This window comes from Eucyclogobius newberryi, unplaced genomic scaffold (assembly GCF_026437365.1).
Source record: "Eucyclogobius newberryi isolate DKJ021-1_F unplaced genomic scaffold, fEucNew1.0.hap1 SCAF_2, whole genome shotgun sequence".
NCBI classification, from domain to species: Eukaryota; Metazoa; Chordata; class Actinopteri; order Gobiiformes; family Gobiidae; genus Eucyclogobius; species Eucyclogobius newberryi.
Window position 1 is genome coordinate 22,352,006 of NW_027315834.1, and position 25,237 is coordinate 22,377,242.

A 25,237-nucleotide genomic window follows, 5' to 3' on the forward strand; every position below is an offset into this window, starting at 1 on the left:
AATTTCTTTGTTTTCCTTTACGTCTAGCATGGGTGCTGGGAAACGGACAGGAAAAGGACTAGTGGTCTTTCCCCTAACTTTTCTCAAAGCTTATATTGGACGGCGGCCCCAGACATTTTCACAGATGTATCTTTGGCCCGACTGGACTTTTAATGCGTGTCATGGCTATGCTCTGGGGCTTTAAGTTAGAGCTTGCGGAGATGGTGTGTTTTGTCATGCTCTTCAATCAAACAAACGGGGTTCTCTTTGAATCTTTGAAGCTGTTGGATGACACCACAGTCCATATGAGACGGAGAGATAAATATGCAGTAATTACACACCCTCTTCTGTGGATCCTACAAAATAATAGTCTGCAGTGCATAAAACAAACCCGACTTGAGAGAACACATTACTGGTCTCAGTGGTTTGCCAATCTTAATGCCAAAATATGTAACTTTTCTGGAGTTACTGTGTGGAGAAAAATAATTGAGTTTTAGTTAATATTTGCTCAGTGATAGTATGTTTATTAGTTGGTCTACATTATTTAGTGGGGTGTAATTAAAGGACGGCAAAAACACTGTATTTCACAATGCTTCTGCCCACCAACATCACATATGGCAGTCAGCGCAGGGCAGTCAGCGCAGGGCAGTCAGCGCAGGGCAGTCAGCGCAGATATTGCATTGACAGTTGGGGCAGTCCATACTGGTTATATCAAACGACCGTTCAAGTTATTAATTCAAGAATCTGTTCAAACTGATTTATTGATACTGATAATTTGGGCAGTTTTGCCCATGTTTCCTTCAGAATATATATATTTTTTACATTGTCAAACATTTGGGAGCAAACACCATTTTTCCACCAAGCTGGTTCCGGAGCCGGTTCTGGGCTACAGGTGCAAAACTAGTTATGCCATTTTACACCAAAAAAATGCTAACTCTTGGTGCCGATAACTGGTTCTGACTCCAGTTACACCTGGGCCAGTAATGAGAATCAGTTCTGGTGAAATAATCAGCACAACATCTTCTAAGTCTGACTTAGCTGAGAAGAAAAGCAGAAGAGGAAGTGAAGAGAAAAAAAAGCCAACATCTGGCTAGTAAACAACGCGTTGTAACAAACACTTAAATTTATTTGGTGGAACAGGGAGCTGACACAGCTTAGAGCCAGCACCTTGATGGAAAAGGGCAAAAAGACATTATGGTTTCTGTAACTATATTATCCAACCCTAGGTATAAATCCCTCACTTTGACATATGAATCCCTGAATCTAGGACCGCAAATATGGAGAAAAATATATCATTGTGATTCTTGTGAGGGCTATCACAATTGTGATTACATTTGCTATTTATGGGTTCAAATAAATAGTTGACAGTGCACATTGTAAACATATGCAGGAGTATTTACATTTGAGAGAAGACTGAAGTTTAGAGAATAAGACCAGGCACAGGGACATTGTTTGCTTTTTTTACGACTCCTTCAAACAAGAGGCGCATATGAATGTGGTATTATTTGACATCCAGAATGTTGAACATTCATATTCAAATACAAATATTACACTGTTTTATATATGCACAGAGAGAGTGTAAATGTAACTGTGTAAAATGCTCTTCTCTGTATTTGGATGGTCATTATATTTACTTAGATAAATTACAGTAATTTATTCCAGTTGACAACTATTCCCCCTAAACCATGTTTAGTACAGAATTATGAGTTTCGGTCAGAGCCTAAACATACTGTTTGCCTAATTTATCAACGTCATAATTTAAGTGAAAAATAAAATCTTGCTGATACACAGAGGAAACAAATATATATCATATTTTTTTCAGATGCTTTTGGTATTAGCATTAGCTCTGATGCAGAATCAAGTGGCCCATTACCCTAAGCCAGTCTGTAATGATGTGTTGGAAAAGTGCAAGTGTAGACATGCAATCATTAAGCAAACACGTGGAAGAGATGATTCATTTCAAGGATTGGAAACACAAAGTACTTTTCATTGTATGTTACACCGTGGAAACTGAAGCAAGCAACTGTTCTATGCCATGCATGCTATAACTAAAAACAGAAAGTTATATTTCTTTGTTGGCACATGCTCAGCAATTTCGCTCTTGGAGCACCACAGTCAATCATCTGCCGTCCTATTAGGGGAACCTGATCAGTGCAGCCACGTTAACTAACCAACGACACAAGATATATAGAAATAGCAGAAATATATTGTTTGGAACATGATGTTCTGTTTGAATCTGCTTTGGTAGGAATTAAATCAAATGATAGAACCAAACACTGTGACCCTGGTACAAGACACAAATAATCTTTATACAATTATACTTGCAAAATGTATCAAATGCACTTGCATGTTTAATATGTTTCCAAAGCCCATTGGAATGTCGTTTTTCCTAAAGAGAAGAATACATTTTGACACATTTTTGTGATAGTTGAGAGGTTCTGTGACAGAGCTGGCCTTGCTTCTGAGTCTGTAACTTATGTTTTTAGAATAAATGAGGCATGACGGTACGCACAGAATTAGACCTTTCAAAATGTGATGCATTTTCAAATAATTTGGTTCATTGGGTAGTCTTATAAACTCCAGGTCTTTTGGCACCACTGACCCTGCATTCCCACTGTGTTCCCTAACATAGAGGAGGTATGAGCTATCTGTCATCTGGTGGCCTGGAGCACAGGTTGGAGAAACACATTCCAGAGAAACCTGAGCCTGTTGGAGTGACCCCCTACTGCCCTCCTCCAGGACACCTAGCATTAGCCTACAGCAGCAGGGTAGCGCTGCTGTAGGCTAATGCTATGTTTATCCATTTCTCATTTTTGTAGCACCCTATCACTTCCTGAGTACAGTACAGTATGCCTTACAAGATCAGTGGTCAGAGGTGTATTTCCTTATTCCAGGAATATCCAAATTGAGGGTCATTTATAGTACGGTAACTCAAATATTTTGATCAAGCCACAGTCAAATTGTAATGAGCATTTTGGAACATTTTCAATCAAGAAAGCAACAAAATATTTTTTTTAAATGAGTCTTTTGTTTTAATTTGACTGAATTAGAAAAAAGGCACTGAGAGTCACAGTGAGTTAAATATAGAGTAAAAGGGCGCCCGATCCTATTGCTTGACTTGAGAATATGGTTTAATACTTGAGCCCCACTGCTTTGTCCAACTTCAGGTTTCCATACCACATTCCCTCTGAGGCAGCTCATCCTCCTTAGCCTCTGATTGGCTGTTCTGACAGAGCTGTGCCAATGTCACATTTTCCAGACCGCGGTAAAGCAGAGTCTGGTGGCTGCATGAGGTGCTACAAAACCACTGCAACCACAAATCTTGACTCTTTCGTTTAAGTTCTGGAACTTTCGCTCGCCTGCCGAAAGACTATACTCTTCAGATTCAAAATGACGCTCCAACTAATCCGTCTCCAATGTTTTTGAGATGATCCGATATGCATGATGTCTTTTGCATGCGTCTTTATTTCCTTTGTTTGAGAAATGTCTTTAAAGTCATCTGCTATGCAAAAAGTTATGAAGGGTAATGGATCAGAGCAAAGGAATGTTGTGCTCTTACACACACTACTCTCTAAAATATTTCTCTTTTTCTGTTTGTGCCCATCTTTGATGTAGTATGATTTGTCATTGATTCTTTCAATCTTTGTGTTCCAGCTGATGTATTCCCAGAAGACTTTTCCATCTTGGCCACAGTGAAGCCAAAGAAGGGCAGCCAGTCTTTCCTGTTGTCCGTGTACAATGAACAGGGCATCCAGCAGCTGGGACTGGAAGTTGGCCGCTCCCCTGTATTCTTGTATGAGGACCAAACAGGCAAACCCAGCCCCGAGGACTACCCCCTCTTCAGAGGAGTCAACCTCGCTGATGGAAAGTAAGTGCTGTCCATTTAGTGATTTAGCAATCAGCCATTAATCTGTCATCACATTTATTCACTATTTAAGTAAATGTCTTCCTATTACACGTAATCATTGCTCCCTGGCACATCTCTGTTGGATTGATTGTGTGGTGACTAATAAGTGAAATGAGAATTAAATACTAAATAGAGATACTACTACTCCTCAGCCTCCCGGGTAATGTCTATTCCAAGGTACTGGAGAGAAAAATCCGACCGATAGTCGAACCTGGGATTCAGGAGGAGCAGAGTGGTTTTCGTCCCGGTCGTGGAACACTGGACCAGCTCTATACCCTCCATCGGGTGCTCGAGGGTTCATGGGAGTTTGCCCAACCAGTCCACATGTGCTTTGTGGATCTGGAGAAGGCTTTCGACCGTGTCCCTCGGGGTGTCCTTTGGGGGGTGCTCCGGGAGTTCGGGGTCCGGGGCCCTTTGCTCAGGGCTGTCCGGTCCCTGTATGACCGGAGCAGGAGCTGTGTTCGCATTGCCGGCAGTAAGTCAGACCTGTTCCCAGTGCATGTTGGACTCTGCCAGGGCTGCCCTTTGTCACCGGTTCTGTTCATAATTTTTATGGACAGAATTTCTAGGCGCAGTCGGGGGTCGGAGGGTGTCCGGTTTAGGGACCACAGAATTCCATCTCTGCTGTTTGCAGACGATGTTGTCCTGATGGCTCCATCAAACCCGGACCTGCAACATGCACTGGGACGGTTTGCAGCCGAGTGTGAAGCGGCTGGGATGAGAATCAGCACCTCCAAATCCGAGGCCATGGTTCTCGACCGGAAAAAGGTGGCTTGCCCTCTTCAGGTGGGTGGGGTGTCCTTGCCCCAAGTGGAGGAGTTCAAGTATCTCAGGGTCTTGTTCACGAGTGAGGGAAGGATGGAGCGTGAGCTCGACAGGCGGATCGGTGCAGCGGCTGCAGTGATGCAGTCGCTGCATCGGACTGTTGTGGTGAAGAGGGAGCTGAGCCGAAAGGCAAAGCTCTCTATTTACCGGTCGGTCTACGTTCCTACCCTCACCTATGGTCATGAGCTTTGGGTAGTGACCGAAAGAACAAGATCGCGGATACAAGCAGTCGAAATGAGTTTCCTCCGCCGTGTGGCTGGGCGCTCCCTTAGAGATAAGGTGAGGAGCTCGGCCACACGGGGGGAGCTCGGAGTAGAGCCGCTGCTTCTCCACGTGGAGAGGAGCCAGCTGAGGTGGCTCGGGCATCTGTTCCGGATGCCTCCTGGGCGCCTCCCTCGGGAGGTGTTTCAGGCATGTCCCACCGGGAAGAGGCCCTGGGGAAGACCCAGGACACGCTGGAGAGACTATGTCTCTCGGCTGGCCTGGGAACGTCTCGGGATCCCCCCGGAGGAGTTGGAGGAAGTGTCTGGGGAGAGGGAAGTCTGGGAGTCCCTGCTCAGACTGCTGCCCCCGCGACCCGGCCCCGGATAAGCGGCAGAAAATTGATGGATGGATGGATGGAGATACTTTACGAGTCTGAGTGCTTAGAAATCACTCATTTCAATTTGACCCTGATAGTTACATAAGAGGTACAATCCAGGAGTCCCCTGTCCAGTTTTTAAGTCCTTAAAGTTATTATCCTTAAAGTATTAGTTACTGTTGCTCCAATGCCTAAATGCTGTGCTGGAGGTGTAATTTAATATGTTTTACAAATGTAGGCATTATTTTAAGTCAGAAAGTATAAAACATTATTGCCAATATGACCTTAAGCAAGTTTAAAAGCAAATTGAAGCCACAATAATGCATATAGGCCACAATTGTAGTTGAGTTGTACAACCACACATTCTGCCTTTGCTACTTTTTTGTTTGTAGTCTACAGTGGCAATAATACTGGCTCACGAGCTACTGGTTGCCCCCGAAACCCCCGTTCCATTGTGTGATAAAAGTCTTGAATATTAAACTGATCGATTTAATTGAGATTGTAAGATTCCACCATCATTTGATTTTAGGGTTTCAGACCAGGTGATCACTATAAATGCCTCTTCCTCTATCCCTGTCTCCAGAGTCTAACCTGACCTAATAAGTTATCTTTTTCAGGTGGCATCGAGTGGCCATCAGTGTGCACAAGCAGACCATCACTCTCATTTTGGACTGTAAAAAAAAGACCACACAGAAACTGCTCCGGAGCCCCAATCCCATTATTGACACCAAAGGAATTATTGTGTTTGGAACCAGGATACTTGACGAGGAAGTTTTTGAGGTAGGCATCTTATCACAATCACAAGCATCAGCTTGAATTACAATACTTCAACTGTATTAATATTGATGATGATAACACTACATGGCTCATGTCTGTACTTTTGCTCAGCCATTTTGCTGCCAGTGGCATTGTTTAATGGGACATTTCCTGTCACAGTTGAGTCATAGGCCTCTCTGAGTGAGGAAATGGGAGATAATGGAAAAAGATGTCACAAAATCAAAAATTAGCCTTTGTTATAAGTATTTATGTTTGTTCGCAAAAATTGTTAACAGTTGTTGACATCAGATCAAATGAGGCGATAGTGCTGCAGGTCTTGCGGGCATTTGAATGAATTATTGTCAAAGATTAGATCAGAAATAAAGAATCCAGACATACAGTCACACTTATTACTAAATCTGACTACCCACTGTCTCGTTACACCTCAATGTGGCTTCAAAAGAAGTTCTAATCTTTTCATCCGCTGTGTGGTTTTCTTGTATAAGCTTCTTCCAGATTTGAACACGATTTGACATGTTTTTTATTGTTTTTGAAAAAGGGCTTTCCCATCTCTTTATCCAAATCGTTGCTGAAGGAGATTAATGTTCAAAATGCCAGAACGCTCTAATGCCCAGTGATGCCTCATGTAAACACAAGAATAATGTATGCTGATCCTGGGAGCCGAGCCGCCTATTGTGAGCTGAGGGCTGCATGCATTTGGGGGCTTGTTATATATGAGCCATCCGAGGCAAACACACATGTGCCCACAAAGAGGCACAAGGAATAGTATTGTCTTTGTGCCGTCAGAGTGCTGCTTGTTTAAAGGGGGATTAGTCTGTGAGACTGGGGCCCTCAATAATAATTAGTAACAGAGGCTGACTGATGTGAGTGATGCTGAGCCAGCTGACCCTTCACCTTCGTACTGCTAAACTCCAGCACACAGAAAGAATGTAATATGACATCACTCCTCACCAGCCCCAAGCAGTTCTGAGAGGCGGCTCTCGATATATGATGCACATTTTATTCTGATCATTACAGTGGACAAAGGGTCAGTCTGTCATGAATATATATTTAGGCTATGTCCCAAAGCAACTAAAAGTATGTATTTAAAAGTTCAATTATCTTAACTTCCACTGTCCAGTCCACCTGCAGTATCATGGGCTTATCATTTTGGACCGCCTTGAAAATGACACATATTTCAGGTGTTGTATAGATAATGCTCACTCCATTTTACTGATTAAAGTAAATCATGATTGTAAATAGTTTGAAAGTTACACTATGGGGCCTTGTTTTAAATGGTACGACTGTTTGAAATTATAGTAAGAACATGATGTTGAATTGAAAGTGAATAAGTCACACTGCTCATTACCGTGGGAACAGACTGATATTATGTGAGGGGTGTTTTAAGGGCTCCTGCAGTGTCTGCCATGTGGGAGGCATGACTGACTCCAGTCAGTGAACCAAATGGAAAATATGTTCAAACGAAGGTTCCCTTTTCTGCCCTTCTCTCCCTTCTCCAAAGTTTTCCTTTCTAAAGGTTATTGTGTATGAGACAAACCTGACTCGTACTTACAGTAGTCCTGGGCCTGCTGGTGTCTCTGGATTGAAGTGGTTTGTGGTTTGGTTACTGTGGCCACAGAGCTGTTTCAGACTACCTTTCTGCTTCTTCCCGGTATCAAGCATAAGACTCCTCTCACCAGCACAGACAGAGGGTAATTATGGTGGGGATGATTTAAGAAGAATGCTATTTCACCTGGTAATGGTGTGTTACAAATGGAACAGTAATTACCGCATGTTAATGACTGTCATACACCTCTAAATATGACCCATTAGAGACTATTATCTCTCCATTATAACAGCAGTTAATGACTTTACACATATTAAGTTTTGGCTTAAATTGAGCATATTTGTAAAGCAAACACTGTGTTAAAGTATGTGTTAAGAAATCACTCTGGATTCGTAACTGCTGGAGGTTAAAGAGTATTACAGACAGTATAGTATTATAATCTTAACTGAAGTATTGGGGTAGTTCTATACAATATCACTAATACTGACATTAGTTTTGTTTCTTTTATTGCTATAAGCACTATAATAACACTATCCCTGCTATCAATGTGCTGGATGTGCTTTTAAGCGTGGAGATGGTCCAAACAATAGTACTTATTATCATGTTAGATGGAAAATGGGAAGGCGATATGGAGTCATCACTTTGGATCAAACTCTGGAAACATTGATAATGCTTTGGTTTGTGCTCATGACCTCATCCTGAGGTATTTTTGGTTTCCACTGATCCAACTGTCTGTCTCTGGCATCTGTGTGATTGTTTGTAAAAGGGTAGTAAAAATTGGTGAAAATAGATTGTGCAGCCAAGAGACGCTTGTATTATTTATTAGGAAGACCCAAAGCCAGGAAAACGCCAGCACATGAACTTGAACTTGTTAAGAGCTTTATTAGACACATTTTATTGATTTCAATTCGGGTCACTACCCATCATGAGGAACAGAGGTGCATCTCATTTACACCCAAGCGAGTATTTAGTTTGTATCTGAAATGTTTGCACTCCAAAGACATGAGCCAATAAAGTGTGATTTTTAGACAATGTAAAATATAGGCCCTTGTCCCTTCATATATTAATTGTCCAGCAATCAGCACATGTACATTCCCACATGTACAACAAACCAGCGAAATGTTTTATTGCAGACCGGGTAAGGGTAGTAGAAATCTGGATTCATCGTATATCGTATATAATGGACACTTTTGGTTGTCATGTTTCACAGATATGTCTAAGAAGAATGTTTTGGTTTTAACAATTTAAAGTCAAGTTAAATTCAAATTCCAAAGGATACAATATTCATTGGTATATTGATGCTTAGAAAGTCATAATAGACTCATCATGTGCATCATATAAGCCAGCAGTACTCCAGAGAATGTTACTGAAAGACTGGTAGAAACAACAAATAAAAATGACCAACATCAAAATAAATAAAAGCCCAAATGTGCCAACTTTCTTTATAGTGTACATTGTGCAGCAGAATCCCAGCTCCCGAGTCATTCAAGTTTCCACTGCGGATAATGAACAGAAATTCTCTAACTCGTGTCAGATGTTATTCTTTCACTCACTTCTCCTCTTATTCCTTCACTGTGTCAGCATGCCATAGTGTGCCCTCAGCAGTTTTCTTATGTAGATTTCTGCTAACAGCCAACTTAAATAGTTGCTTTCTTTGGCTAGTCAAGATGGTTAGATTTCCACAGGTCCAAAAGAAAATGCCACCAGCAGATTCAAATGTTATGCTTTCTGTTGTGTTTAATACTTACAAAATATGCTCTTGCTGGTATTGAACTTTGATGGAGAAGCATGGAAATAAAACAAAGGAAATGTTTCAGGGGGCTTGAAGTGGATAACTTGTGTGGCAGACAGGATTGTTGCTCTTGGAAGCCTGGACCACTGGACTCAAGCTACAGTCTGGATGAGAAGGTCAATGCTGTGTGGATTTTTGAGTTGAAGTTTCTGTTGTTCAATTTTGAAAGAAAGTTTGTCAAATCATAAATGTGTGTTGAATTATTCATTTATTAATTTAAAGCATTTTCGATCTTCTTTCTAAAATAAAGACAAAAATGGGCAGGTGATGATTGTTGTCCATCCTGATTTATGTCCCTACTGCAGCTCACTGATCTCAGCTCCAATGTTGGTTTCTACGATCTTGTTGGACAATTCTAAGGTGGTGGTGGGACTGTGAATGTGTTGGTGTGCACTGGCAGTGGGAAAAACGACTAAATCCGAGCTCACGGCTGACTGTGTAAATATGTCATAGAAGTAGTTCTCCTTAAAGCGCAGCCAGACCTCCAACAGACTAACTCCGCTCTGAAGGGTTTGTCCTACCCACATTCTCTATCAGTACACAGGAAATGATGAATAATAGCTTACTGCTTTTTGGGTGCTATGCAAAGGTGTCTTCCGTCCTTTCTTTATTTATATTTTTTTGAGTAACTCGTCAGTAAATTAAACACAGAGGATATAAAATGCGTATGCACATATCTACAATGTGTCAGGCTTTTTGAGGCCTGTGCTTTTCAGTAGTGATTCTCCCCTTTATGATGATGTGGGTCAGACTCAGATGCAACCAGATGTTTGGCTTCAGCCCCACTAGAGCTCTCCTCTGCCCCCACCTGGTCACTACATGTATCACACACGTGTGCGTCAGTCCTGAGTTGTGGGATTATGAACAATACATACCACTGACAGCACAACTTATATTATACTTTTACTGATTACTTTAAGCCCCCTTTATTCTACTGCGGTTGTTTAAACACAAAAGTCATTTACATTCTATACAAGAAATCAGCATAAACCTGCAGAGAACGTTGCTTACGATGCTTAAACAAAGTCAAGACTGTTCTTCGTCTATCCGTCACAGATTTGCGTTTGTTTGAATCTATTTTGGTAACATAAAGTATATTGAATTGAGGTCAGACATTTTTTGTTCCTGACAGTTTGCACTGTGTGGCTGGAGGAGCAGTGGCCAGCATCGCTCTCATATATCAGAGGCGTCCAGGGAGAGGCTGACAGCTGTAGCCCTGTTATTGTCAGATGACTGCGCCTTAAGCACCGCTCTGATGTGCCACATGATGCTCCACAATGAAAAATGACAGTGTCTCTTAGCTCAAATAGGAAAGTTGATTGCATGTCTTTTATCTTTCCCACAGTGCTCTTGCCAACACTATTTAGGTGTGGGATCAGCGGTGTATGTGTGTGTCTGTATGTAGCCTACATGTGATGATAGCATGTGTTTTCTTTTATAGACGACATGCTGATTCACTTTAGCTGTAGTAGTTGTGATAAGTTATTGCTTCCTGCTACAAGATGCAGTTTCAGTGGGATGTATAGGACAAACAATATTCAAAATAGTACATTGCATGTACATGCAAAATGGTACAGATAACTTTCAAATGAAGCATGCGAGCACTGCGGTATATATATGGTTATTTTATGTTCAGAATCATGTCTGCTTTATCTTATTAATACATCCAAATCTAAGAATAGTTTTGTTTATTTCATGAAATCAAAATTTGTTTCCAATATTTGTTATAGTATGTAATTTAGTAATTTAATCTTGAATGTTTTAGTCATCTTTGCTTTAATTTATTGTATGCAATGTTTATAGATAGATAGATAGATAGATAGGTAGTTGATAATAATGTTTTCACAGATTATTCTCCCCATACCTGAATTCCTTCACTATATGGTCACGTCTGAGAGATCTGGCATAGCACAGTAAAATATAGAAATGTACATCTTACATCTGTTAAAATAGCTCTTCTATAAGACTGGCTCCCGACCTTTTGAGTATCATGCTGAGAAAAATACATCTCTCACTGAAAATTAAGCAGCTCTTAACCACTCCATCTAAAACTGTCTTTGTTTTTATTACATTAGGTCACAAATCAATGCAGACTTATGCTATCATGTAATTATCACCACTTCCACTGCTACTGATACCACACTATGTTAATCTTCTGTTGAAGGGCATGCTCCCTGCTTGTCTCCATGGAAATGTTGCTGGAAATATGCCATAGTGTGTCATTAAACTCATCATTATTTTTAGGTGTTTAGGTGTAGTATTTCTCAAAAAAGATCTTGGAAAAAACATCCTTACTGTGAGTGCGGTCGCCTCTCTACAGATCTGACCTGTACATTGGTTTTGTGTCTCCATGGAAATACAGTAGATACATTAAAATCCATACTGGGGAGCATTCTAGGCAATAAAATAACACATCCATGGAGAGAAGCAAATGGCAGACGCTCCACCGGAAACGTCACGTGTTGCCGTTTAACTTAATAATGTTAAAGGCTAAAGTGATCAAATGATTCTTTGTATATTCCTTTACGACTAATAAAACGTACATTCTCCACATTCCTTCTCAGATAGCCTCAACAGACCAGAATCACGGGAGGCGCTAAATGGGAGTCGGAGTGATGGGGGTCTGCTTGTGGGGAGTCAGAGTGATCAGAGTGACGAGATGGGGGTGGGGGTGGTCTCCTGTCCTCGTCCAGTCTCGTAGACGCACGGCTACCAAGCAGCGACATCAGTGGAAATATTAAAGCCTATAGAATGAAGCCTAAAGAATAAAGCTGTACGGTGGAAGCACCGAACGTCAAAGAAGGAGAGGAAGATGAAGAAGAGTCTCCCTGGAATAAAGCCGGTTGTTGTTGTTGTTGTTGTTTTATGGCGGTTGGCATCCGAGTGTTGCATTACCGCCAGACTTTTATTCCTTAGACTGTTGTTGCTGTTGTTATTGTTTTATGGCAGTCGACAGCCGAGTGTTGCATTACCGCCAGACTTTATTCCCCAGACTTTGTCGTAGTCCTAAAAGTTGTTCTTCCAGTGCTTTGACTTCCAGTGCTTTGACAAAGCCCAAGAGGTCATGAGATGCCATTGTTGTTGTTGTTGTTGTTGTTTTATGGCGGTTGGCATCCGAGTGTTGCATTACCGCCAGACTTTATTCCTCAGACGTTTCGTAGTCCTCAGACTCTGTCGTAGTCCGTAAAAGTACTCCTCCCATTGCTTTGGCGTTACAAAGCCCATGAGGTCATGATGTGTTTTTGTGACTAGAATAGTCATGGTAAAGTAAGAAGAAGAAGAAGAAGAAGAAGAGCAAGAGCTAGTCTCCGGTCTGGAGAGACGGGAGATGGCGGAGGAGAGTGGATCGGTGGTCGAAGACGTTCTGGACGGCGTGGAGGAGCAGCCTTTTCTGGCTGCACGTGCCCGGAAACGTAAAAAGTCCCTTAGCTCGTCCGAGGGTTCTGGGAATGAGCAGCAGGATGAGGCTGAAGCTATTGATATCCGGAGTGAGAGCAGAGACTGTAAGGTGATCATAAAGCTTGCACAGGATAGTGCATCCTTTAAGGAGTGGAATTCAGTGGCATTGTCAAAGAGCCTAACTGTAGCGGTGGTGGACGCTAGGCGGTTGAAGGTGACACGGTCTGGGTTAAGATGTGACAGCTTGTCGGTAATGGTAACACTTGAAGGGAGGTGCCTGCCTAGTAAGGTGTTCATTGGGTTCATGTGCCATGACGTTAGGCCATATGTTCCACCGTCCCTGCGTTGCTTTAAGTGCCAGCGCTTTGGGCATATTGCAGCGGTCTGTAGAGGGAGGCAAAGATATGGTAAATGTGCAGGAGATCACGAGTATGGGAAGTGTGACTTGGGAGCAAAACTGAAGTGCTGTAACTGTGGGGAAGAACATAGCTCTGCCTACGGGGGATGCAGGTTTAGCAAAAGAGCTGCTGAGGTGCATAAAATGAAGGTCTCTCAAGGTATATCCTATGCAGATGCAGTCAAGAAAGTTTCAAGTAACGAGTTTAGAGTAAATACAGAGCACCAAAGCAATGGAAGGAGTTCTTTTACGGACTACGACAGTCTGAGGACTACGAAAAGTCTGAGGAATAAAGTCTGGCGGTAATGCAACAATTGGATGCCAACCGCCACAAAACAACAACAACAACAACATTGTATCCTATAGAAGTTCTTCCTCCCCTCAGACTTTGTCGTAGTCCTTGTTGTTGTTGTTGTTGTTGTTGTTGTTGTTATTTTATGGCGGTTGACATCCGAGTGTTGCATTACCGCCAGACTTTATTCCTTAGACTTTGTCGTAGTCCTAAAAGTTCTTCTTCCAGTGCTTTGTCCTCAGACTCTGTCGTAGTCCGTAAAAGTACTCCTTCCATTGCTTTGGTGTTACAAAGCCCATGAGGTCATGATATGTCTTTGTGACTAGAATAGTTGTTGTTGTTTCAGAGACCAACCGGCTTTATTCCAGGGAGACCCTTCTTCATCTTCCTCTCCTTCTTTGACGTTCAGTGCTTCCACCGTACAGCTTTATTATTTAGGCTTCATTCTATAGGCTTTAATATGTCCACTGATGTCGCTGCTTGGTAGCCGTGCGTCTACGAGACTGGGCGAGGACAGGAGACCACCCCCACCCCCATCTCGTCACTCTGATCACTCTGACTCCCCAAAAGCAGACCCCCATCAATCCGACTCCCATTTAGCGCCTTTAGCCTGTTTTCTATATCTGCCCAATCAAGCTCCTTTGTTCCAAGGAATCTCCCTGCAGCTTTAGCAATGATCCTGATCCTTTCAGTTCTGCTTTGAGTCTGAGCAGCACAGTTTACGACATCCACCATAAAAAGTACTACTAAAAGTTGTTGTTGTTGGTCTCTGAAACAACAACAACTATTCTAGTCACAAAGACATATCATGACCTCATGGGCTTTGTAACACCAAAGCAATGGAAGGAGTACTTTTACGGACTACGACAGAGTCTGAGGACTACGAATACTCTATAGAATAGACTAGGAATACGACAAAGTCTAAGGAATAAAGTCTGGCGGTAATGCAACACTCGGATGTCAACCGCCATAAAACAACAACAACAACAACAACAACAACAACAACAACAACAACAACCGGCTTTATTCCAGGGAGACCCTTCTTCATCTTCCTCTCCTTCTTTGACCTCATGGGCTTTGTAACACCAAAGCAATGGAAGGAGTACTTTTACGGACTACGACAGAGTCTGAGGACAAAGCACTGGAAGTCAAGGCACTGGAAGAAGAACTTTTAGGACTACAACACTCGGATGCCAACCGCCATAAAACAACAACGACAACAACAACCAAAGCAATGGAAGGAGTACTTTTACGGACTACGACAGAGTCTGAGGACTACGAAAAGTCTGAGGAATAAAGTCTGGCGGTAATGCAACACTCGGATGTCAACCGCCATAAAACAACAACAACAACAACAACAACAACTACGAAAAGTCTGAGGAATAAAGTCTGGCGGTAATGCAACAATTGGATGCCAACCGCCATAAAACAACAACAACAACAACAATAACAACAACAACAACAACAACAACAACGGGTACCATTATAGGAAGCCATTTGAAATTTTCCTTCAGCTCTTGACTTTACAGCCTGGAGAGGAGCTGACTAATGACTAACGCAGTCCTTGTGTCCCGAAGAAGGGGATTTGTTTTTCTGTATCCACCATAAACATCACTGATAATCTCAACCAGCAACAGGAAACAACATCTTGCGGAATACTCTGCGACGATTATTAAAGGACGAGAGTTCTGTGTGGCACGCTCAGTGGTTGCAACTATGATGTCCTTTGCAAACTGTCACTGAGTAGACCTCATATAAAATTCATTGTATTTGTAGAAAAACAAAAAAACAGGAATCCTTTTGAGACTATGAGCTGGAATGACTAGTCTGGGGTTTGGCATTTTGACATAATTGAAAACATCTCCGTGCTGTTGCTTTTTCCCATGGCTGCGTTGCACACATTGATGGGCCCAGTTGAGAATTTGTTGAGTGATGAAGAATGACATCATCGCATTTGGAAGTGCTGGGAGGGAATTTTGGGTAAATTGCTTTGTAGCGCATCTACTGTGTTGCGCGTACGATTTACACCCGACTTCCTGTGTAGCCTGGGGATCCTTCTGAGCCTTTTCCATCTCCGTTCTGGTTTTCTCATTTTTGTTTCCCGAATCGTTGACTTATGCCACTTTCCTATGCTCCACACATAAGCACCATCAATCAGGTCAGCTACAACAAGCTTGTTCATGTTCTCACTGCACTCTGCTCGAGGGGGGGAAATACACAGCTGTTGCTTGAAAATATGTCATCTTGTTGTTGAAATTATGCATTGGTATATGACCCATCTTGATATGTATTAGTCGACTAATGAAAATAATGAAAAACCACCATAGACCCATTAATCCTCTAATCATCTGATGAATTACAGGTCTTTTACAAACTTCATGTAGTGGTGGAGAAAGAAGATGATTGTCCTTATACTTCATTATCTTCATTAGCAAATGTGTCTGTTCTTCAGCTTCCTGACTGACTGATTTTTGTTTGTTTCCAGGGAGACATCCAGCAGCTAATGATTGTAGCAGACCACCGTGCTGCCTATGACTACTGTGAGCACTATAGCCCGGATTGTGAGGTTGCAGCTCCAGACCAGCCTCAGAATCAAGATCCAAACACAGAAGATTATGTATGTACAACTTGTTTATTTTGCTTTTCTTTTTTCTTTTCAGTTTAACATAATTTTTTATTATTAGATATTTCGTAAAATAATATTTAAACGCGGACTATTTGCAAGCACAATTTGGAATGGGCATGTGAACATACAATGATAAAAATGTATTTAACATTACACAACACATAACATGCTACTTTCAGTAAGTTGTCTAAGTGGTTCTATTTTAGACGGATCATATTCAGTACATAAGACACGGCACAAGGAGAAGCAGAGTGGACCATTTGGTTGTTAAAATTACACACTGTAGAGTGACAGTAACAGACACATGCTCACAAAATACTCAACTATCCCTTTACTTAAAATTGCCAAAATACTATTCTATTGCGTCCTGCACTTTTTAAAGAAATTGTTCGGTAGTAGAATTTGGTGATTTACATAAAATAAACTGGGAAACATCGTCAGATGCAACCAAAAGACACAAATTTCAAAGCGCTGAACATTTACTGCAACTTGTTTTCTTTTCATACTGCTAACCTTGGACATAAATGGGAGTAATTAGTGTACAAAGACTCGACGATGCGAAAACCCTACTTTCAGTTAATGTCAGACGGGGAAAAAAACATTTGAAATCACGCATTTGGAATGAGAGAATGAGATGTTAAAACTTTGTGTGAAATATAGTTTACTTTCTTAGACTTGGTACCTAGGTATTATAAGCCATCTGCACAAACAAACACCGTAACTAGTGCTCATGAATGCCTTATGAATAGTTTACTAAGGAACCTTATTTTAAAGCGTTAACAGAGAAAGTGTTAAAAGTGGCGTTATAACGGAAAGTATTTAGTTAATAATGTTCAGGAATGATGCAAAAATAATGTGATTCCTGCCTAAGCCTGTACCCAGCTTTCGCTCGAGTTTAGACACTAAATACACAGCGTAGTTGCTCTCACAGAGAGAAGACGGCCTTCACCTTTTGACCTTGTGTGTAAAAGCTGTTCATAAGCTGTGAATGATTTGGTTCTTTCAACTTGTTGAATAATTTGGTACAGTTCATAAGCCTGCCACGATAAAACGTGCTGATGCTTCCGAATATATCATTATAAATATAATAACGAAACTATTTTATGCTACTGAAGATGGGTTAAGGTACCCACAATAAATATTGAGCCCCTAAACATTATGTTTGATCTATCATTTATAGAACAATGAGAGGCCTAACAGGTAGAGTTTCACAAACATCCAAAGCCTACATGTAGAAACTGAGATTACTAGCTAGATTATTAGATATAACTATTTACATTTGTTCAAACTTCATTGTTTTTTGGTGTGTTGCTGGTAAAGAACACGAAGGATGACACGTACAACTACGAATATCCTTACTATGATGATGTGGATGGTAATATTTATGAATCCACCACTGATGCAGAGGAGACAACAGCCGAAGAAGTCAAGGTACAGCGACGCATGTTTGTAGAATTACTGTTTAATTCTTTTGATTAATCTATACTATGTTTTGTCCGTATAGTTGACTGCGTCCGACAGCGTGGTGACCAAAGTGGAGGAGGTTTTACGTGGCGGCTCTAGTGGCACCGGGGGTAAATTACTGACGTCTATCTCCTCCGGCTCGTCATCGTCCGGTTCTTCTAGCAGCTCCTCGGCTTCAGCCTCATCAACGACAGGAGAGGAAACCTACGCAGAGGAAACCAGTCCCTACGACGGCTACGACGGCTACGACAGTTATGACACCTTCTACGATGATTCCACACCCGCTCCGGAGAAGGACACATCTCGGCGTGTCGTCGTCACCAGCATTGGCACCGGAGGGGACATCAACTTGGGTGCTGGGTCAAAGGTCGAGCTGGACGCAGAGAGTGTTGTAGGAGGTGGTGGAGGAACGATCACCATCACAACCAACAAGACAACTGTGAGTAGACTGTTGTGACCTTTGGATCCTTCTTTCTCACACCTAGCGGCTTCTCCTCTTTCATTCCATAAATCTCCTCTGTAGTCTTCCTGTGGACCTCCTGAGACCTGCTCTAAACTGATGCACCCTCATCACTCCCAAAGAGAACTTCAAAATCCTCTGCTCTGCTACCTCAGGCTTAGCAGTGTTTATTTTCTCAACTAAAATATTATATGATCACAGTTTTTATCAATTCAACCTTTTCGTCAACTTAAAGCACTGATATTTCCATTGAAGAATAAAAACGAAACATAAATGAATGGAATGAGTGGAGACTAGAGCAAAGCTTCCCATTTTAAACCCCAGAGCCCTAAACCAGAGTATAAACAACTCAGCGTCTAAGGAACAAGTCTGTACATATCACATGTATTAAAATGTGTTTTCTGATTGACTCAAAATATTATTTTGGATTTTGTCTCCTTAATTAGCGCACATTTTCATCAACAAAAAGTAGATTAAACTCAAGATAAATATTTGACTAAATCTTGACTAAAACTAAAAATAATTTAGGTCAAAAGACTAAAACTAAATTAACATTCTTTGTCCAAATTAGTAAAACTGCTTCTTTGTCAGTTTCTGCCCCTGTCAAAACCATCCAACATCGCTGGCCTTATCAATCAACAACTTGTACACTTTTTCGTTGTTTCTTGTGGAAGCTCTTATCATACAGTACATCCGACACCTTTTTCTCACATTTCGACGCTTGCACATACCTCCCCTCCGCTTTTCCTGACTGTCCACCACTCAGTGTTCACATCCTGTAACCTCAGCCCACCCCTTGGGCTGGGCAATATCCCTGTGATAATCTCCCACAACATGATATCGTCATATTAAGGCAGGTTTATCAAACAGCCTCCATCATGCTCTGAGTGAGTGACAGCTGGAGTTAAGCTATCACAATGAAGTGCATACAACATAGATTTAATAGATAATAAATAAAGCCTGTTTTCGATTAATAATTTAATAGTTTTAATTACTGAGCTATATTCTAACACCTAGCTGCTCATTAACTTACATTTGTTTTAAAGGTTGGTGGTGCCTATGACGATTATGGTGATGGATATGACTACAGCGACGGCTCTTACACGACAGGTGGAGGCGGCAGCAGTTCGGTTCACACTGCTGGTGGAGGCGGCAGCAGCACGGTTCACATTGCTGGTGGAGGCGGCAGCAGTTCTGTTCACACTGCTGGTGGAGGCGGCAGCAGCACGGTTCACATTGCTGGTGGAGGCGGCAGCAGTTCTGTTCACACTGCTGGTGGAGGCGGCAGCAGCTCGGTTCACATTTCTGGTGGAGGTGGCAGCAGCAGCAGCAGCAGCAGCAGTTCAACTATCACTGTTGGAGGTGGCGCTACTGGCGGAGGTTCTGTCTCAGTCAGTGGAGGTTCTGTTTCCATCGGAGGCGGTTCTGTGTCTGCTGGAGGTTCCTCCAGCACAGGGGCAGGCTCAGCGAGTGCCGGCGCGGGTGCTGGCGGGGCCATAGCCACTGGAACCGGATTGGGCATCGATGGCGAGCTTGACTATGATATTGAAAAATTCAAGGAGGAGGACATCACCGATTACACTGACAGTGAGCTGGATGCATACGGTTCCTATGATGATCTGGATTATGGTCAGAATAAAAAAGAGCTCCCAGCTGAGACTGATGAATATTATGGACAGGTAAAAAGAAATGAGTAACAGGCCAAAAGCATCAAACATGAAGTGGTGTGTCTAATTCTGTTGTGTTTGTAGGTTGATGGTGCTCGTGGAGAAAAAGGACAGAAGGGTGAGCCTGCTGTCATTGAGCCAGTAAGTTTGACAACACACAGGATCAACTGTAGATATTTTTAGTCCATTTCAAAACACAGACACCCTCAAAAAAACAAGTTTACTAGAGCATCAAACACTGCATAGTTTGGGTGTAAATTGCAACACAAATGTGCAAGACCCCACCCAATAAACACCCATAAAACCCCACTGTGTATATGTGCATTTCAGTGTTAAAGGAATAATAAGGACATACAGTTAGATATGTGGAGGCATTATGTCAACTCTTTTGTTCCCAGATACACTATTTTTTGCTCATATTTATTCTAAAATAATGCAACAAACACAAGAGTGAACGTGCTGTATAATGACCATTGGGTGCTTTGTGTTTTTAGGGAATGCTGGTAGAAGGTCCACCAGGGCCTGAAGGGCCAACCGTAAGTCATCTGTTTCTCACACTATTACATATTTTTTACTAAACTCTGTTAGTGATGCAAAAGGAGTCTAATGATTTCCCCTGAGGAGATAAAGAACTTGTCCAGATATGAAAAAAATAAATATTTTCATTGCCAAGTTTTTGTTGTCAAACAGTTGCTCCTGACAATCCGATGATGGAGTGTCATAGAAATAAGCCCCTGATGCATGAAGCAGAGAGCGCAGAGAGCGCCTCACAAAGGATTTAGCACTCAGCAGTGTTGTATTGCCTTGTGCATTCCTAGCTCCCACATGTGACCACTTAGCAAGATAAAACAGCAACATATACAGCATGAGATATGATATTTCTGCATTACTCTATCGCTGTCAAATTCTAATGTTTTTCTTTACAGGGTCTCCCTGGACCCCCGGGTTCTTCTGGTTCTCCAGGCGGTGCTGGGGATCCCGGAGAGAGAGTGAGTAACATTTATATTCAGATTTATACTACACATGAATAAAATTGTTAAAGTACTTTTGTATTTTCTTGCAAGGGTTCTCCAGGTCGGCCTGGTCTTCCTGGTGCTGATGGTTTACCAGGACCTGCAGGAACTGTCTTAATGTTACCTGTAAGTAAAGTGCAGCAGCCATACTTTAATTGGTTTACTTTAATCATTTAAAGATACACAATAGTTACTAATGTTTTTTTGGGAAGCTAAATGTAATGTATACATTTAACCAAAGGTAATTTATAGCTGTACATACTGTATTTTGTGGCAATGCCTGATGTCTGTCATTACAAACACAAAAATGGATTATAAATTTGGGTTTTGACCAAACGTACAGTATCATGTACGTTTTTTTTATTTAACAGTACAGTACACATGCAGAAATGATAAACCAATGACAACATCTTTGCCATTAGTTTAAGTTTTACATCCTCTACTTAAAAGCTGTGAGTTTTAAATTTTAGACATAATGAGATGAGTCCATGTTTGTCAGTGTAGATGTTAATGTAGTCATAAACATATTTAATCTGCTCAATTGCATTGAATGTGCCAATAGCTCCTCGAGTCCACACGTTATGCAATTCCACAATATCACCAGCAGATGTCACTAGACATCTCTTTACCCTCTAGCCCCCTTTAAGTCAGGCCTTTTAATCATGGCTAAAATGGGTTGATATTTGACTTTTGTTGTATAGTATATATGAGAGATCTATTATTTGTTATTCTGTTAAACATTTGATTGTGGTATTATTTCAGATTTGAGTTGATCTGAGTGAAGTGTAATGTGTTGTGTCTATAGTTTAGGTTCAGTTCTGGTGGTGACTCCGGACAAAAGGGACCTGCGATGTCAGCCCAAGAATCCCAGATGCAAGCCATTATGCAGCAGGCCAGGGTAACTACCATTTTATGTAACTTTGACTAACGTGTGTGTAAATATTTTTTTCAGAATTATATCAACATATCAATATTATTAACTATGATTATTAACTATTTTTTTCAGCTGGCAATGCGAGGACCAAGTGGCCCTATGGGTTTAACTGGTCGCCCTGGCCCACTTGTATGTATTTCAAATAAATTGTGCCCTATTTTGAAAATCCAATCTTTGACAGTTTTGTCTCAACTGTGTGATTTCATTCTTAGGGACCTCCTGGTGTATCAGGTCTGAAGGGTGAATCGGGAGAATCTGGGCCACAGGTTTGTCAAATACAAGTGGCAACATTTGAACATTTCAAATTCAATTATTAACAGGAAGTGTCTCTTTCAGGGACCCAGAGGGCCCCTGGGCTCTCCGGGACCTCCTGGAAAACCAGGACGAAGGGTAAGCATCCGATAAACGAATGCTCTTAAGGCTCTGAAATAAAAGACAGAATAAATTCAATTTTATACAACTTCATTTCAGGGTCGATCTGGAGCTGACGGTGCTAGAGGCATGCCAGGGCAGTCTGGACCAAAGGTAACATTCAACTTTGAAAATGTAATTACCTTTCATCAGAATGTATCATAAATTTGTTTGTATGTGATTTTCAGGGAGACAGAGGCTTCGATGGCTTGGCTGGGCTTCCTGGTGAAAAAGGACACAGAGTAAGCTTTTATTATTACTGTCTGTTGCTTCTAGTTGTGTTCACTTTTTGTGTTGTGAGCAAAAAAAAATGAATGCTCTTGTTATAGGGTGAATTAGGTCCTTCGGGGCCCCCAGGTGCACCTGGTGAGGATGGAGAAAGGGTAAGCGTTGCATTTCAAAATTACAAATAAATGTGGGTTTATACATAGACAATGATACATTTTAAATAAATCTCACCTTAAAGGGCCTGTACTTGATTTGAGTTTATTTTGGTTAAGCTAAATTCCCTTGACATTTTGGAGTAGTAAAAGCAAATCATTGAGATGAAATTGAGACTGAAAGACATACCCGGGTGAAAATACCTATTATAGAAGCTACTGACAGGGACACAAGTTTTCATCCAATCAATACAGAGTTCACTAAGAATCATGAAAAAACTTCTGCCTGATATGATCCCAAACAGCAGATTTTCTGTCATGGTGCATTCTGAAGAGTGAGAAGAAAACACAAAGGGGCCGCAGATTGACGAGAACCATGTAGAAACAGCTGCATGGCACTGTCCCAGAGTTGTTTCTGTGTCATAATGTAATTATGTAATCAGTGGCAGAAAGGACTAAGCGGGCAGGGCTAACAATTCAAACTAAACTCATGGTTCATAATCAGGTACTGGCCCTTTAAACAACAACTGAACGCTTTCCACTCTGCCACTGAATCAACTCAAGTCCAAACTCTGTACTCTGGATTTATTGTAGACTTGTCAATCGTCAGTCAATTTGATTCAATTGCACAGCTCATGTTATTCTGACATCATACCCCTCTCTGGATATGTTGAGCTTGTTTCTTATGTTGCTGAAAGTCAGACATATCTGGGCTTTACATTGTCGTCATCCTGTATTATTGCTCCTCGTAGCCATTCTCCATTTCACCTGTTACCCAATTTTCTCTTGAATATCTTTTATATCTCCCCACTATTGTCTGCGTTTTATCCTGCCTCCGTGCTCATTACCTGCTGCTAATGCAATCCGAGTCCGTCTCACCCTCCTCGGCTGTTGTGCCTTCCTATTATCCCTTCATCTCCCACCTCGCACATCCTCAATTTCCTCTCCATTATCATTCTCTGTCTGTTCCACTCTTTCACCTGCTCTTTCTCTTTCCCAGGGAGATGATGGAGAGATCGGACCCAGGGGACTACCCGGTGAATCAGTGAGTGATCACATCTATTGCATTCAGTCTTGTTCTGGGAGCTTATATGATCGAGCTAGAGGTCAAAATATGACTGTCTATAATGTCACTCAGTCCACACTATTTCAAGCGAGGTTATATATAAATATTTTAAATGTATCTTTTAAGTATGTGTGTTTTAAGTATTTATAGTATTTTTAAAGTATTTTGCAAAGTCAGGGAGAGAAATGTCAGGCCAAGTGGCAATTGAGGAATCCTGATTGATGCAATAATTAGTTTGTCCACAAGGATGTGTTGAATTGGTTTCAATATGAAATCACTGTACAAGAAGTCCTCTTCAGACAATATACTATCACAGATAACATCATAGGTCAGAACATGGTTTTGGAGAATATGTACTTACGATTTGTTATTGCTCTTTTTCTCATAGGGGCCTCGTGGTTTGTTGGGACCTAAAGGACCTCAAGGACCTTCTGGACCCCCTGTAAGTCAGCATTAAACGTTCATTTTAAAATAAACAGTTGGACTATAATATATTAGTTTTCAATTGATAAATTAATGGTGCCAACATTTTCCTTGATGTTTGATATCAATGCACTTGCTCATAGGGTGTCACTGGATCAGATGGACCATCTGGACAAAAAGGAAATATTGTAAGTGTTCCCCAAATACAATTAAGCTTTTGATAAGAAAGAGAGAGCCAAAGAGAGGATCCCAACATTGTACAATTATAGGATTATCAGCTTGCGTAATGTAACATTTGAAACATGACTGGTCTTTAGTGGAAGGATAACCTGTGACAGTTTTAGCAAAGCATCTCTCTCTCTAAGCATTAGTCATACTTCTTAATGCAAAGATGTCCTCAAATAGTTTAACAGCAGATAAGGTTGAAAGTGTATAAATTAATAAATAACACATTGTTCTTTTGTTTGCAGGGCCCTCAGGGAGAGCCAGGACCCCCGGGACAGCAGGGAAATCCAGGTGCTCAGGTGAGAACGGTCTCATTAAACTCTGATTGTTTAAATGTAAAACAGAAAAGTCCTTATTGTTCTATGGCTTTGTTTCAGGGACTCCCAGGACCACAGGGAGCAATAGGACCCTCAGGGGAGAAGGTAGCATGCTGCAGCCATTTAATGAGATAATATTAGTATAATATAAGTCAATACAAAGTGGAGTTAACCACACTATACATTGAGTTGTTACAGATTAAATTTATGTCTATTTATTTTCAAACGTTGTTCGTGTAATTATTGCTTGTGGTATGTTTAGGGTCCTAATGGAAAACCAGGTCTACCAGGAATGCCAGGAGCTGATGGTCCTCCAGTGAGTAACTTACTTTACATCTTTGTTGAATCCATCTATTGATGTAATTCTTCAGCCTCTCATTTGTCCAACAGACTTATTTTTCCTTCCTACACTTTTGGTGGCTTTTCCTCTTCCATTTTCACTCACTGCAGTAGACCCCATCAGGGGCCTTGCTTGTTTCCTTTGTCTCTACAGAAAGCAATCAACTGCCTTCCAATCTTTTGACTGCAGATGTGTGTGTGTGTGTGTGTGTGTTTGTGTGTTTGTTTGTGTGTGTGTGTGTGTGTGTGTGTGCGTGCGTGTGTGCGTGTGTGTGTGATGTGTGTGTGCGTGTGTGTGTATGTGATGTGATGTGTGTGTGTGTGTGTGTGTGTGTGCGTGCGTGTGTGCGTGTGTGTGTGTATGTGATGTGTGTGTGTGTGATGTGTGTGTGCGTGTGTGTGTGTGTGTATGTGATGT

At 41.4% G+C, this 25,237-nt stretch overlaps 1 protein-coding gene across 2 annotated transcripts in view; it reads left to right on the top strand.

Moving 5' to 3' along the window:
* Positions 1–25,237, top strand: part of col5a1 (procollagen, type V, alpha 1) — a 54,660-nt gene that overhangs the window by 12,988 nt on the left and 16,435 nt on the right. For both annotated transcript variants that reach the window (XM_072454527.1, XM_072454529.1), the window contains exons 3-25: positions 3,634–3,847; positions 5,909–6,071; positions 15,980–16,111; positions 17,441–17,551; positions 17,625–18,023; positions 19,091–19,723; positions 19,796–19,852; positions 20,206–20,247; positions 20,638–20,700; positions 20,776–20,850; positions 21,530–21,622; positions 21,731–21,787; positions 21,871–21,924; positions 21,995–22,048; positions 22,130–22,183; positions 22,258–22,311; positions 22,399–22,452; positions 23,450–23,494; positions 23,904–23,957; positions 24,082–24,126; positions 24,409–24,462; positions 24,541–24,585; positions 24,743–24,796. In XM_072454527.1, coding sequence (XP_072310628.1) covers positions 3,634–3,847; positions 5,909–6,071; positions 15,980–16,111; positions 17,441–17,551; positions 17,625–18,023; positions 19,091–19,723; positions 19,796–19,852; positions 20,206–20,247; positions 20,638–20,700; positions 20,776–20,850; positions 21,530–21,622; positions 21,731–21,787; positions 21,871–21,924; positions 21,995–22,048; positions 22,130–22,183; positions 22,258–22,311; positions 22,399–22,452; positions 23,450–23,494; positions 23,904–23,957; positions 24,082–24,126; positions 24,409–24,462; positions 24,541–24,585; positions 24,743–24,796 — 2,606 coding nt within the window. The remainder of the gene's footprint in view (positions 1–3,633; positions 3,848–5,908; positions 6,072–15,979; positions 16,112–17,440; positions 17,552–17,624; positions 18,024–19,090; positions 19,724–19,795; positions 19,853–20,205; positions 20,248–20,637; positions 20,701–20,775; positions 20,851–21,529; positions 21,623–21,730; positions 21,788–21,870; positions 21,925–21,994; positions 22,049–22,129; positions 22,184–22,257; positions 22,312–22,398; positions 22,453–23,449; positions 23,495–23,903; positions 23,958–24,081; positions 24,127–24,408; positions 24,463–24,540; positions 24,586–24,742; positions 24,797–25,237) is intronic.